The 14127-nt window shown below is 43.6% G+C and overlaps 1 protein-coding gene across 1 annotated transcript in view; it reads right to left on the bottom strand.

The window, feature by feature from the left end:
• LOC124716795 (serine protease ami-like) overlaps positions 1–14127 on the bottom strand; it is a 98105-nt gene that overhangs the window by 37315 nt on the left and 46663 nt on the right. The window contains exon 3 of the mRNA XM_047243344.1: positions 3945–4086. Coding sequence (XP_047099300.1) covers positions 3945–4086 — 142 coding nt within the window. The remainder of the gene's footprint in view (positions 1–3944; positions 4087–14127) is intronic.

Genomic DNA, 14127 nt, shown 5'->3' with positions numbered 1-14127 from the left:
AGAAAGGACATGTTCAAAGTGTTTGCCAGAAAAAGCTCAGAACAGACAATCACAACCATTCCAGGTCCTTTGCTTCACGCCGGAATCGAACCAAGAATAATCAGGCTCGTGAACCTTCGCCCATGTACATTCATGTAGTTACTTCCACTCCGTCCAGTGCCACTTTCTCCAACAGTGACTGTGTTCGTCCCACAAAAAGTGTGCGTCGACGTCGACGGAAATCTCGTCAGGTCGCAAGTGCTTCTGTCCCTGTATCGGTTCACATTGCATGAGAAAGTCGCTCTTGTCGTCAGCAGGACAATAAACTTTTTTTAGACTTGGACTTTGAATGCAAAGTGATACCATTCCAGCTCGATACCGGAGCTGCAGTTTCATTGATCAATCACGACACATACAAACAACTGGGCAAACCTCCATTGCGTGCCGCAAATGTTAAGCTAACTACATATTCAGGACAGAATATCCCTGTGTTAGGACAGTGCAGCCTTCTTGCTACATACAAGGGACTAACAAAATTTGTGTCATTTTACGTTCTTCGTTCTTCTACTGCAGTGAACTTTTTTGGTTTAGATTTATTTCAATTGTTTAATATGTCTATAGTCAATCAGGTACTATCAGTGAACGAGACTGTGCCTTCAGCCGGTGTTTCTCGTCTGTGTGAAGAATTTGCAGACATTTTTGCACCGGGCCTTGGTTGCGCTAAGAACGATGAAGCACATTTGGAACTGAAAGTCAACGCGCAGCCGAAATTTTTCCGAACGCGCAATGTTCCCCACGCATTGCTTGATGAGGTCGCAAGAGCATTCGATTCTTCCGAACTTGCTTGCATGTTCATTGATTCGGAAACCGATGACGTGGTCGAATCGTTTCCGATTGATTTTCGTCGTGTAGCTGCAGCCACAGCTGCTGACCCTGTCCTTGCTACCGTTTTGCGTTTTGTTGCTACGCAATGGCCCTTGTCAAAGTCACGGATCGAGGATCCGTTGGTTCGCCGATTTTTTGCTCACAAGGAGAGACTTTTTGTACGACGTGGTGTTTTGTTGTTGCGTTCTGATAATGATTAGTCAAGAGTCGTGGTCCCACGTTCGTTACAGTCCTCTGTCTTACGGCTTCTCCATCAAGGACATTGGGGTATAGTGCGAACGAAACAACTTGCTCGTCAGCACTTTACTTGGTTCGGAATCGATGCTGCGATTGCGAATATGTGCTCTTCTTGCATGGCGTGTGCCAAACAACAATCCGCACCCCCGCGGAAACTCTTTGCATGGCCGATAGCCCCTTCCCCTTGGCAACGCTTGCACATCGATTTTGCTGGTCCGTTCTGGAATGCTCGATGGTTGGTTGTGGTCGATTCCTTCAGTAATTTTCCTTTTGTTGTCCGGATGTCTTCCACGACGTCTTCTGCCACCATCCAAGCCTTATCCGCTATCTTTTGCATTGCAGGCCTTCCACAGACTATTGTTTCAGACAATGGCCCACAATTCATGTCCGCAGAATTTCAGTCATTCTGCAAGGCTAATGGTATTCAACATCTGACATCCGCGCCGTTTTCGCCTCAGTTAAACGGTGCTGCTGAACGATTGGTCTGGACTTTCAAGTCACAGATGTTGAAGTTGAAAGAGTCGCATTCTCGGGAGGACGCGTTGTTGCTCTTTTTGTCTTCGTATCGCTCTCAGCCCCGAGATGGTCGTTCGCCAGCTGAGTTGCTCCACGGTCGTCCTCATCGAACCTTGATGTCTTTGCTGCATCCGCCGCATCAGGTTCCTGTGCAGCGGCAGACACCTGCTTTTGCTTCAGGCGACGTTGTATTCTATCGCAACTTTCGAGGTTCACGGCGTTGGCTCGCAGGGCGTATTCTTCGCTGCCTCGGCCGCGCTATGTATTTGGTTTTGGTGGCCTCTGGTGAGGTGCGTCGGCATCTCAATCAGCTGCGCCTCTGTCGTCGCCCGGGTTCTGCCGCTCCCCGTCTGCTTTCAGCGACGGTGCCGTCCGGTCAGCGCCCTGGGGACCCATCTACTGGCTCGCCTCATCCCCAGGTGTTACCGACGCTGCCTTCCATTTTGCCCCATGGCGACGCGCCGCCGCCGCCGCTTGTTCTCCCGCCGGCGCCGCCCGCAGTGGACGCGTCGCTGCAACCGCCTGGCACATCCCTGGGTCACGCGCCGCCGATCGCTTCCCGTGACCAGATCTCCTCCGCCATGGAACTTTTGCCCGCTCCGGACCAGATGTCGTCTTCGCCCGTCGGGTGCCACGACGCAATGGAGGTCGACCCTTCGGCCCCTCCTATATCTCTAAGGGCGCATACACCGCATGTTGACGTGCACCCTGGACTAGGTTTTCAGGCGTTTCCTAGCTCCCCTCGGACCGAATGGCAGGGTGCGGGTGGCACAGCCTCGCCTGTTGTTGGGCTCCCCACCTCATCGCATACGTCAACATGGGGTCCTCCCCACGGCGGGCGGAAGCCTTATAACACGACCGTTCGCCGATTTGCGGGGGAGGAATGTGGTGTCACCGCCAGACACCACACTTGCTAGGTGGTAGCTTTAAATCGGCCGCGGTCCATTAGTACATGTCGGACCCGCGTGTCGCCACTTTCAGTGATAGCAGACCGAGCGCCACCACACGGCAGGTCTAGAGAGACGCACTAGCACTCGCCCCAGTTGTACGGACGACGTAGCTAGCGATGCACACTGACGAAGCCTCGCTCATTTGCAGAGCAGATTGTTCGAATAGCCTTCAGCTAAGTCAATGGCTACGACCTAGCAAGGCGCCATTAGCCTTACATAGCTTGTATCTAAAGAGTCTCACTTGTCTCGTCAAGAGCGATGTACCACAAGGATGAATTAAAGTTAAGTATTCCAGAAGCTACGTACTTTTCTTTATAGCTTTCATTACGTATCCTGTTACAGACCTATCTCTTGCCTGCGTGAGCTAAACGCGTGCCTTTCGGCTTCCTCGCATTGTGTCTAGGTTGTCTTGCCTAGACACAACACCTTTCAACAGCTGCGATTGCCGAGAGTATAAAATAGTTTGTGATAGCATTTCACTTTCAAAATCTCTTAATGCCTGTCGTACGGCGATAATCACTTTGGAAACTTTTTCTCATGAATCAACTGTCTGCAAATGGCAGCTCGCCAGTGCTCTGCCATTTTTTACCTTGTTTTCAAGATACTACCGCCATATACAGGGTGATTATAATTAAACTTTCAAGCCGCTGTAGAAATAACAACACTGATCAGAATGACGCCAAATTGCAACAGAATATTGTCAGAGAAGGGAGAAAACGTATGGCAGAAGAAAAATAGTAGTTACAAAATGTAGCAATAGATGGCGCTGTAAGCATCATAATTTAATAGTGGTCGACTACAAATGACAAATGAATCATACAACAAACTGTACTACTCAGTGTATATGGGTGTACAGGTGTGATACTGTTAGCTACGTAAGCCCAACCACCACAGCAAGGCCAGTTAGTTAGTTACATATTCCAACGATCAATAGCACGCAAAAACCGTTGTGATGTGGAACGTGTCAAATCCACAAGAAATGCGCACAGGAAACGGATGGGAGAAATCGGCTTTTTGATGTCCTGACGTTTTTTCCTGTCAGTAGGAGAATCTAGCCTACTGCAGACAGAACTTATACCTTTTGGGCATCGTATCCACAAAAAGATATTGTTCAAGGAATGTACTGCACAGAATGAAGAAAATGGTCTCTAAAACGTATACTGTTGGCATTGCGACATACATTGTACAGATATTATTTTCATGCAGTGTTTTAGGCGACTTCTGTTGAACTTTCTGTCAGTTGCTCGAAAATAATGTAGAACCTTTGGAAAATAGTCGAGCGCCGTGCTGAACATTTCAGCAGGCGTTTTTGAGGCACAGTACAGATACGGGCCACGGATTTGCTATGTTCTAGAAGTTGCGTGTTGTGGTACTCACTTTGACATCAGTCCGGCCACACGTGGGTCCGGGTTCGGTAATGAAGCTGGCGGCTCGCTGGAGACCCGTTTTCGGCTTCAGGTTTGCTCCACGCTGTCCGTAGCCCACTATGGTGCATGTTTCCTTGAAATTTGGTGGTAGCCTGGAAGAAGGTGTCGTATTTTAAGAGATCTATAAGGCCTAATTTTTAAGGCCAGGGTCTCATTCAACATGGTGGAAAATTCAATTTTTTATGCATTTTTTAAAGCTATACGTGTCCTGAATGTTGGGACGAAAAGGTTTTTTAATCCGTGCGTTACAAAAGTTTCTACAGACCATTGTTCGAAGTAGTGTCACGGCCGTCGTGGGACGCTCTAAGACGTAGATGGTCGGCCCAGGTAGAAAACTTGTCGTGCCGTCCGTGACGCACGTTCACAGAATGATCTCTATTGCAGTATACATGCAAGCCAGGTCGGCTTTTCTCGTCGGGAAGAACGAAGGAATTGCTCTCCAGGAACAAGGAGGGTTAGAGGAAGGTTTAATATACGGTCGTGGAATTGCACACTAAACGTAAATAACGAAAACACGTTTTTTGGCCAAAGTTATGTCAAAATTGGTCAAAAGATAATTTTTAGTCAGCCATAGTGGAGTAGCCAATTTGAAATTTGATATTCTACCTTCAGATCTGTGTTCAGTAACACATAAATATATAATAACGTGGACTTTTTATGGAAACTGAACTAATAATACATATAAAAGTTTTCTCTCAACTTTAGACTGGTTCTTCTCGAGAAACGATTTTTCAAAACTGTGTGCTGCGTGAAATAAAAACGGTCCACCTATTAACATCTACCTTCGACCCCCAAAAAGTAAACACTTTTCTTGGGAGCTTATATGAACTTTGTTCATATTAACTATTTTTGTAAAGTCATAAAGAGTGAAAAATCGAAGTAAAGTTAGAGTTAGCATCATATCGTTGCATTTAAGGTTATTTCGTTGTTTTTAGGTATACGCTCCCATAAATTTAGGGTACCACTGACTGAAGTTATCCACTTTTGATTTCAGATGACTCCTGAGGGCTACATTGCACGCAGTCTGCGTATTTCAAATTCGCACGCGCTTGATCAAACCATAATTGTGGGCGCCACTTTGTTTTTTTTTTATTGAACATGTAAAATAAAGTTCAAAGTATAATGTATCATAATCCTCAAGCAGATCCTTTGTATGTCTTCCCATTGACTCAGTAAAAAGTCGAAACTTTGCGTATTTTTTGCCCATTTGAATAAGAACCTGGCCTTAAGTGTCTCACTGGTAGAGATTGCGCATAATAACATGGTCCCAATCTGTGCAGATGGCACGTTAGGGGCGGGGACAGTGGTATTGGTGGCGTTGATGATACTTTGAAAAAACAAAGTTTAACAACTCAGATGAGAATAAATTGCCAATTTCGTTATAAGTCCAGTGGAATCCTGCAACCCAGTGTATCTTTACCAATGAAGAGCTGGGACTGAAACTTACTAAAGGATTTTTTTTGTACACCCCAGTTATCTTCAACACATGTACTGTCTTTCCATTTCTATCCATGTAGAGAGTGAGCGAGTGAATATTTTCACTATAAATATCTTTTAATTCAAAAATAATATTGGCTTTGGTGAATAGTTGGCAAGGTTCTGCAAGTGGTCAGTGTGGTCACAATTTCAGCGCTATGAAAGAGTCTTATTGGGTCAGTTGTAATCTGCAGCAAAAATGCTGCATGGTTCCGTTAGAAATTACAAATTTGATGCCTGTTTTACTGTGGGTAATGTGGTTACAAAAATATGATAGCAATTGCTTTACGAACTGCTTGAGATTACATTAAAGTTAAAATTGATTGGAAATATGTATAATCAATCTTTAACACATCAAACGATAATTAAGGTGAGAAAGTTTACCACATCACCCTGAATGAAGATAGAAACAAAAATATGGTACACTATTTGCTGAGAAATATTTTCATATTTCTGAGATAAAGAAAAGGGAGAAAATCGTTTGGTAAGTTTCCATTCCAGTCGTTCCCTATTAAAAATACAATAGGCTACAGGATTCTGCCAAAATTGCAACACAATTGGCGATTTATTTTTGTTTGAATTTTAATCTTTTCTCATTTGAAGAAGCATCATCAGTTGTGAGTAATAACTCCATTTCTCTTAATGACAGGTTTAATTTTTCTTATTTTGCCAAAGCCGCACGGGATTAGCCGAGCGCTCAAGGGGCGCTGCAGTCATGGACTGAGCGGCTGGTCCCGGCGGAGGTTCGAGTCCTCCCTCGGGCATGGGTGTGTGTGTTTGTCCTTAGGATAATTTAGGTTAAGTAATGTGTAAGCTTAGGGACTGATGACCTTAACAGATAAGTCTCATAAGATTTCACACATTTATTTTGCCTAAACACAGTATAACTGGCACAAGTCACTTTCCAGTAGCTACTCCGACAGAATATTGAAACAATGTGTCTTATCAAACAAGCAATTGGCTACCAAAGAGATCAGTACCTCAAGAAAAACCTCACTGAGTCAGATTGCAGTATGTAATAGAAGAAATTTCACATTTAGTTTCATACTAGAAAATTGCCTTTTTACTAGCTATCAATGAATCTAAAGTTACAGTACTGGATTTAAAAAAAGAAAGATTAAATAAAAACTGCAGCCTTGACTACATCTATGCAGATAAAAAAGTTCTGTATGTCGACCACATGGCGAAATACCCTCCATATCATTTATCAAAATCTCGTTCTGGCATTTCGAATGGGTGAGGAGATATGAGGTGAGTTATGAATATTTCGTTCTCACTCACATACAACTCGAAGTGAGTGCTACACAAAATCCAATTTCTCGAGACTGGAGATGGATTGAGACCTCCTCTGAAGTCTAAAGAAAAATTCAATGTCTTGGTTAAATTTCATTCGCAGGAACAACATGGTGAAATATGCACCAAACGCAAAATCATAGCGACTCATATTTTGAACGTAAACTATTGAAATTTTATCCAGCGTCTTCCTTAAATACGAATATCGCAATAAGTATGACTATTATGGTAGTTATGGGTGCTTTGCAATGAAGCTGACATATGAAGTTAAATGTATCACAGAAATTAATTTTTTGTAATGAATAGTTTCTGCTCACAGAGCGCACATGACGTTCTACTCCTAATGGGACTGCTGCAGCTTTACTGGCAAGCTAAGCAACGTTCCTTGTGTGTACCCACAGGCTTGTATAGATGCACAGGAAAACACGGCGGTTCGCTACACAGACTTCTGGTTTTTTTTTGTGTTCTTACTCTTACTCTTAGACCGAAGTCGAAACAAGGCCCCGCGAGTAGACAACATTCCATTAGAACTACTGACAGCTTTGGGAGAGCCAGGCCTAACAAAACACCAGCTAGTGAGCAAGATGTATGAGGCAGACCTCAGACTTCAAGAAGAATATAATAATTCCAATCCCAAATAAAGCAGGTGTTGACAGTTGTGAAAAATACCGAACTATCAGTTTAATAAGCCACGGCTGCAAAACACTAACACGAATTCTTTACAGACGAATGGAAAAACTAGTAGAAGCCGACCTCGGGGAAAATCAGTTTGGATTCCGTAGAAATATTGGAACATGTGAGGCAATACTGACCCTACGACTTATCTTAGAAGCTAAATTAAGGAAAGGCAAACCTATGTTTCTAGCATTTGTAGACTTAGAGAAAGCTTTTGACAATGTTGACTGGAATATTCTCTTTCAAATTGTGAAGGTGACAGGGGTAAAATACAGGGAGCGAAAGGCTATTTACAATTTTTACAGAAACCAGATGGCAGTTATAAGAGTCGAGGGGCATGAAAGGGAAGCAGTGGTTGGGAAGGGAGTGAGACAGGGTTGTAGCCTATCCCCGATGTTATTCAATCTCTATATTGAGCAAGCAGTAAAGGAAACAAAAGAAAAATTCAGAGTAGGAATTAAAATCCATGGAGAAGAAATAAAAACTTTGAGGTTCGCCGATGACATTGTAATTCTGTTAGAGACGGCAAAGGACCTGGAAGAGCAGCTGAACGGAATGGACAGTGTCTTGAAAGGAGGATATAAGATGGACATCAACAAAAGCAAAACGAGGATAATGGAATGTAGTCGAGCTAACTCGGGTGATGCTGAGGGATTAGATTAGGAAATGAGACACTTAAAGTAGTAAATGAGTTTTGCTATTTGGGAAGCAAAATAACTGATGATGGTCGAAGTACAGAGGATATAAAATGTAGACTGGCAATGGCAAGGAAAGCCTTTCTGAAGAAGAGAAATTTGTTAACATCGAGTATACATTTAAGTGTCAGGAAGTCGTTTCTGAAAGTATTTGTATGGAGTATAGTCATGTATGGAAGTGAAACGTGGACGATAAATAGTTTAGATAAGAAGAGAATAGAAGCTTTCGAAATGTGGTGCTACAGAAGAATGCTGAAGATTAGATGGGTAGATCACATAACTAATGAGGAGGTGTTGAATAGAATTGGAGAGAAGAGAAATTTGTGGCACAACTTGACTAGAAGAAGGGATCGATTGGTAAGGCATATTTTGATTCATCAAGGGATCACGAATTTAGTATTGGAGGGCAGCGTGGAGGGTAAAAATCGTAGAGGGAGACCAAGAAATGAATACACTAAACAGATCCAGAAGGATGTAGGTTGCAGTAGGTACTGGGAGATGAAGCAGCTTGCACAGGATAGAGTAGCATGGAGAGCTGGATCAAACCAGTCTCTGGACTGAAGACCACAAAAGTTACTCTTAGTCATCCGACAACTTGCTCATCAAAGTTATCTACATGTATATTTTCTTCTTCTTCTTCTTCTTCCACATTGTCCGTGGTTTAGAGATGCCACGGAAGTACTTGTAGCTACATTTTTCCCCTTATCTTCTATCCTCTTTAGGGATGGGAAATGTTCGTTGGCTGCCCCTCTACCACAATTTCTAAAGGAATTTTTACTCCCTCATCCACCTCTTCTGACATAACATTTCATGAGACCGGGCACAATATTGGTTGCATGGTACAAAGCCCTTCCCTTGCACCTGAAGTGTGTGGATGCTACGCTTTGTAGAACAGATACAGCAACGAGAAAGTTCACAGTGTACGGATTGGCAGGCGACATACCACTGACAACTGAGGCAGCTGCTGCTGGAGCGGGCGAAGCGCAAGGCTCAGGAGGCTGCAAGGGATTGAGACGACCACCTTCAGAACAAAGGAATGTACTCATCTGGCGGCCAGGACGAGAATGTGTTTCTGCGCAGGAGTCACATTATCTCGCAAGGCCTCTACTTGTAATTACTCTAGGTAAGAGACGAGGTACTGGCAGAATTGAAGCTGTGAGGACGGGTCGTGAGTCGTGCCTGGGTACCTCAGTTAGTAGAGCACTTGCCTGCGAAAGGTAAAGGTCCCGAGTTCTAGTCTCGGTCCGGCACACAGTTTTAATCTGCCAGGAAGTTTCACTCTACAGGGTGGTCCATTGACAATGACCGGTCCAAATATCTCGCGAAATAAGCATCAAACGAAAGACCTACAAAGAACGAAGCTCGTCTAGCTTGAATGGGGAAACCGGACAGCGCTATGGTTGGTCCACCAGATGGAGCTGCCATAGGTCAAGCAGATATCAACTGCGTTTTTTTAAATAGGAACTCCCATTTTTAATACATATTCGTATAGTACGTAAAAAAATATGAATGTTCTAGTTGGACCACTTTTTTCGCTTTGTGATAGATGGAGCTGTAATAGTCACACACGTATGAAGTACGTGGTATTACGTAACATTCCGCCAGTGCGGACGGTATTTGCTTCGTGATACATTACCCGTGTTAAAGTGGACCGTTTATCAATTGCGGAAAAGGTCGATATCGTGTTGATGTATGGCTATTATGATAAAAATGCCCAACGGGCGTTTGCTATGTATGCTATGTATCCTGGACGACATCATCCAAGTGTCAGGACCGTTCGCCGGATAGTTACGTTATTTAAGGAAACAGCAAGTGTTCAGCCACATGTGAAACGTCAACCACGACCTGCAACAAATGCTGATGCCCAAGTAGGTGTTTTAGATGTTGTCACGGCTAATCCGCATATCAGTAGCACACAAATTGTGCGAGAATCGGGAATCTCAAAAACGTCGGTGTTGAGAATGCTACATCAACAGCGATTGCACCCGTACCATATTTCTATGCAGCAGGAAATGCATGGCGACGACTCTGAACGTCGTGTACAGTTCTGCCACTGGGCACAAAAGAAATTACTGGAGAATGACAGATTTTTTGCACGCATTCTATTTAGCGACGAAGCGTCATTCACCAACAGCGGTAACGCAAACCGGTATAATATGCACCATTGGGCATTGCGGGACGATGAGCGATTTTTTGCACGCGTTCTATTTAGCGACGAAGCGTCATTCACCAACAGCGGTAACGTAAACCGGCATAATATGCACTATTGGGCAACAGAAAATCCACGATGGCTGTGACAAGTGGAATATCAGCGACCTTGGCGGGTTGATGCATGGTGGGGCATTATGGGAGGAAGGATAATTGCCCCCCCCCATTTTATCGATGGCAATCTCAATGGTGTAACGTACACTGATTCCCTACGTAATGTTCTACCGATGTTACTACAAGATGTTACACTGCATGGCAGAATGGCGATGTACTTCGAACACAATGTATGTCTGGCACATAGCTTGGCTGCGGTTGAAGCGGTACTGAATAGCATATTTCATGACAGGTGGATTGGTCGTCGAAGCACCGTACCATGGCCCGCACGTTCACCGGATCTGACGCCCCCGGATTTCCTTGCTATCGAGATCCACCGACAATGCCTGACAACATTCGTCAGCGTATTGTCAATGCATGTGCGAACATTACGGAAGGCGAACTACTCGCTGTTGAGAGGAATGTCGTTACACGTGTTGCCAAATGCATTGAGGTTGATGGACATCATTTTGAGCATTTATTGCATTAATGTGGTATTTACAGGTAATGACGCTGTAACAGCATGCGTTCTCAGAAATGATAAGTTCACAGAGGTACATGTATCACATTCTAACAACGGAAATAAAATGTTCAAACGTACCTATGTTCTGTATTTTAATTTAAAAAACCTACCTTTTACCAACTGTTCGTCTAAAATTGCGAGCCATATGTTTGTGACTATTACAGAGCCATCTGTCACAAAGCGAAAAAAGTGGTCCAACTAAAACATTCATATTTCTTTACGTACTACACGAATATGTAATAAAAAATGGGGATTCCTGTTAAAAAAAACGCAATTGATATCCGTTTGACCTATGGCAGCGCCATCTAGTGGGCCAACCATAGCGCCATCTGGTTCCCCCCTTCAAGCTAGACACGCTTCGTTCTTTGTAGTGTTTTCGTTTGACGCTTATTTCGTGAGATATTTGGCCCGGTCACTCTCAATGGACCACACTGTATACACATATTTTGTACAATCTCAAACAGGATATGAGTTTCGCTCTGAATGTTTCTATGATCTTTTTATTACTTTCCAAGGACAAAGGTGTTATCTGTAAAGGAAAAATAGTTTGCTCTTCAAGCAAGATACGTTCTGATGCAACTCTTCAGGCTTTTCTGACTATATGTTGACGCGTTGAATAATCAGGTCTTCTGGCGGTTGTTCGCGTCGTCTGCGCACGATTTTTCGACGCTGTCTTCTTCAGGAGCCCCCAGAGACTGGTCCTTGTGTGGATCGGGTCCAGTATTTGTGTCTGGACGGTGCTAGGCGCTCCGTTTTCCGTCCTCTCCGCGTCAGGCGATCCGACCGCGAAACGAAAACGCTGTGTTTAGCAGCGTCCGGGCACTGGATAATATTTTCATAATGCGGGGCCCCAGTCATAAAATATTTCTTTAAACTCAGTACCACCATTAGAACGTTGTTCATTTGCAGTGTTACATTTACACTTTACTAGGGTTGTAAGGTGTCAGGCAAATCCAACACCTCCCATGAAAACCCTGACATGATAAGCAAATCCAGTAGTATGTCACATAGCTCCGAATAAATCGTGACATTAAATTAACCAAAGTAATACGAGTAACGAGTGAGCAAATGGAATACCACAGACTAACACAAGAATGCCTACATGCATGTCATACCTTCCCACCGTGGGACAGTCGCAGTTCCGAGGGGAGAAACGAGAACAGAAGCCGAGAGCAGAACCGTGTTAAGCGAGAAGGCCCTACGATAAGGGACGGACACCCACGTTGCCAGCTAACCGCTACGACCACACCACCCGCAAGTTTTTTGCGTGAGACTTTTTCGCGTCTCTGTTACGTTAGGACCACCCCCCAGCCCATGTTAGAAGATAGAGCCCTCCAAAAGAACAGTATAGATGTTACGATAACACTAAAGGACCACACCAGCTGCAAGTTTTAGCATGAGACTTTTTCGCGTCTCTGTTACGTTGCGAACTTTAAAAACATTGCCCCACCACGAAAAGTATGGCGTTTCTTATTGGATAGCCAGAATTTTTGTAGGCGGAGCTTAAGGTTAACATTGAGACCCTGATTGGTCAGATGAAAACACAGCCAGATAGTTTTTTTTTAAACCAACTTCGGTAAATTGTAGTAACGAGAAGCTAGGAGAGAGTTGCTTCAGAGCCGGCGAGGTCAGCGTAGTTGTGCTGCCCGCCGCCCCCTGACGAACACCGACAAGGTAATGAACGCATGCGATGCCGCATTTTTGAGCGCATAAGGCTTCACTCAGAACTGCAGAAGTCTCATCTGTTACACCCCCTTTTTGCGTAATACTAGCGTCGATCGTCAATTAAAGCTCATGGTGTTCACATTTGCCACTTGAGGTAAAAAATCTGAAACGCGATAATTTTTCTGTTATGTAGTTATTGAGAAGCCACTTCAGCCACTGTAATTTACGACAATTGAGGGTCACTGTAGACCATTTTGATAGTTTTTTGTTTTGTGAAATTTAATTTAAACCTAGATTATAGATGTGATATGGCATAGGTCATCCTTCGATCCATTGTAGAACTTGGAAACCCACTCAGGGAATATTCGTTCACGTTTTTGTTGAATGCAGTTGGTTTTTATCATCCTGTATTAAAACATTTCCTTTATCAATAGTGCAATTTATAAACAATATTTTGTGAGTAGAATAAAATTTCCAATGGTAAACTTAACTGCTTTTTCGACGTTATTTTACCAGCTAACTAAAAATAGGAAAGCCTTGAACCCCTTCCACTAAATTTAGTTAGTATTAAGATTATTTTACAGGGAGTACAGTGGAGCTGACGCTGAAATCATTAAGTATTTGGTTATATCATCGCTAGTCCCACTGAACTCTTCTGAATTCTACATGTCATGTGTGGTCTGGCGTCTCCTTACCAGCAACAGGTCCCAGGTTCAAACTAGTCAATTCCCTAAAAACACGCTCAGAGCGTCGTTGCGCGAAAGTGGTAGGGAGACACGATATAGGACAAACAGACACCACGCAGAATGTTTAGAGGGTGACCAGATGCAACTGTTTAAAAAGGAGGACAAACAGCTTCAAAAAGGAGGACAAAGGAAGAAAAAAGAGGACACATCAAACGGGTCAACTGCAGATGAGGATAGCACCCGTCAGCTTTGGACAAGTCACGTGACTGTCCGGAATTACCGGTAAAACTAGCAGTTAATTGTTACTGGTGGTCAGGTGGTGGTTCCCAGAGCAATATATTTTTATTTTAAATTAAAAACATTGATTGTGGTGACAGTGTGGCGTCAATTGTTTTTATATTTACGCGCAGTTTTAAGATTTAACCAAGACGGCTGCCTAAACGCCACTCCTGATTGGCTACTTTCATGTGACTTGTCCAAAGCTGACGGCTGGTATTCTCATCTGCAGTATTCCCCATCAAACATACGTTCAATTTCAATAAACGAGTTTATTATTTATAGACCTAACATACATACATTCCTTAACAATTATGATACTTTAAGAAAAGAGTACAGGAACGGGACGAATTGTAAATTTAACTGTATTACGCTCAACTTGAAAAAGCCCCACACTGTAAAAATCCGCCCGGACTCCGGACAAAGAGCTAAAAAGGGGGACATGTCCGGATTAATCGGGACGTCTGGTCACCCAACACTTTACATCTTTGCAGTATCTGTTTATCTTAGTATACATTGAAGTTGCCTACTCATAAACAGTAA

Source organism: Schistocerca piceifrons, chromosome 9, assembly GCF_021461385.2.
Source record: "Schistocerca piceifrons isolate TAMUIC-IGC-003096 chromosome 9, iqSchPice1.1, whole genome shotgun sequence".
Classification (NCBI taxonomy): Eukaryota; Metazoa; Arthropoda; class Insecta; order Orthoptera; family Acrididae; genus Schistocerca; species Schistocerca piceifrons.
The sequence above is the reverse complement of the archived record's forward strand: the minus strand, read 5'-3'. Positions and strand labels throughout refer to the sequence as shown.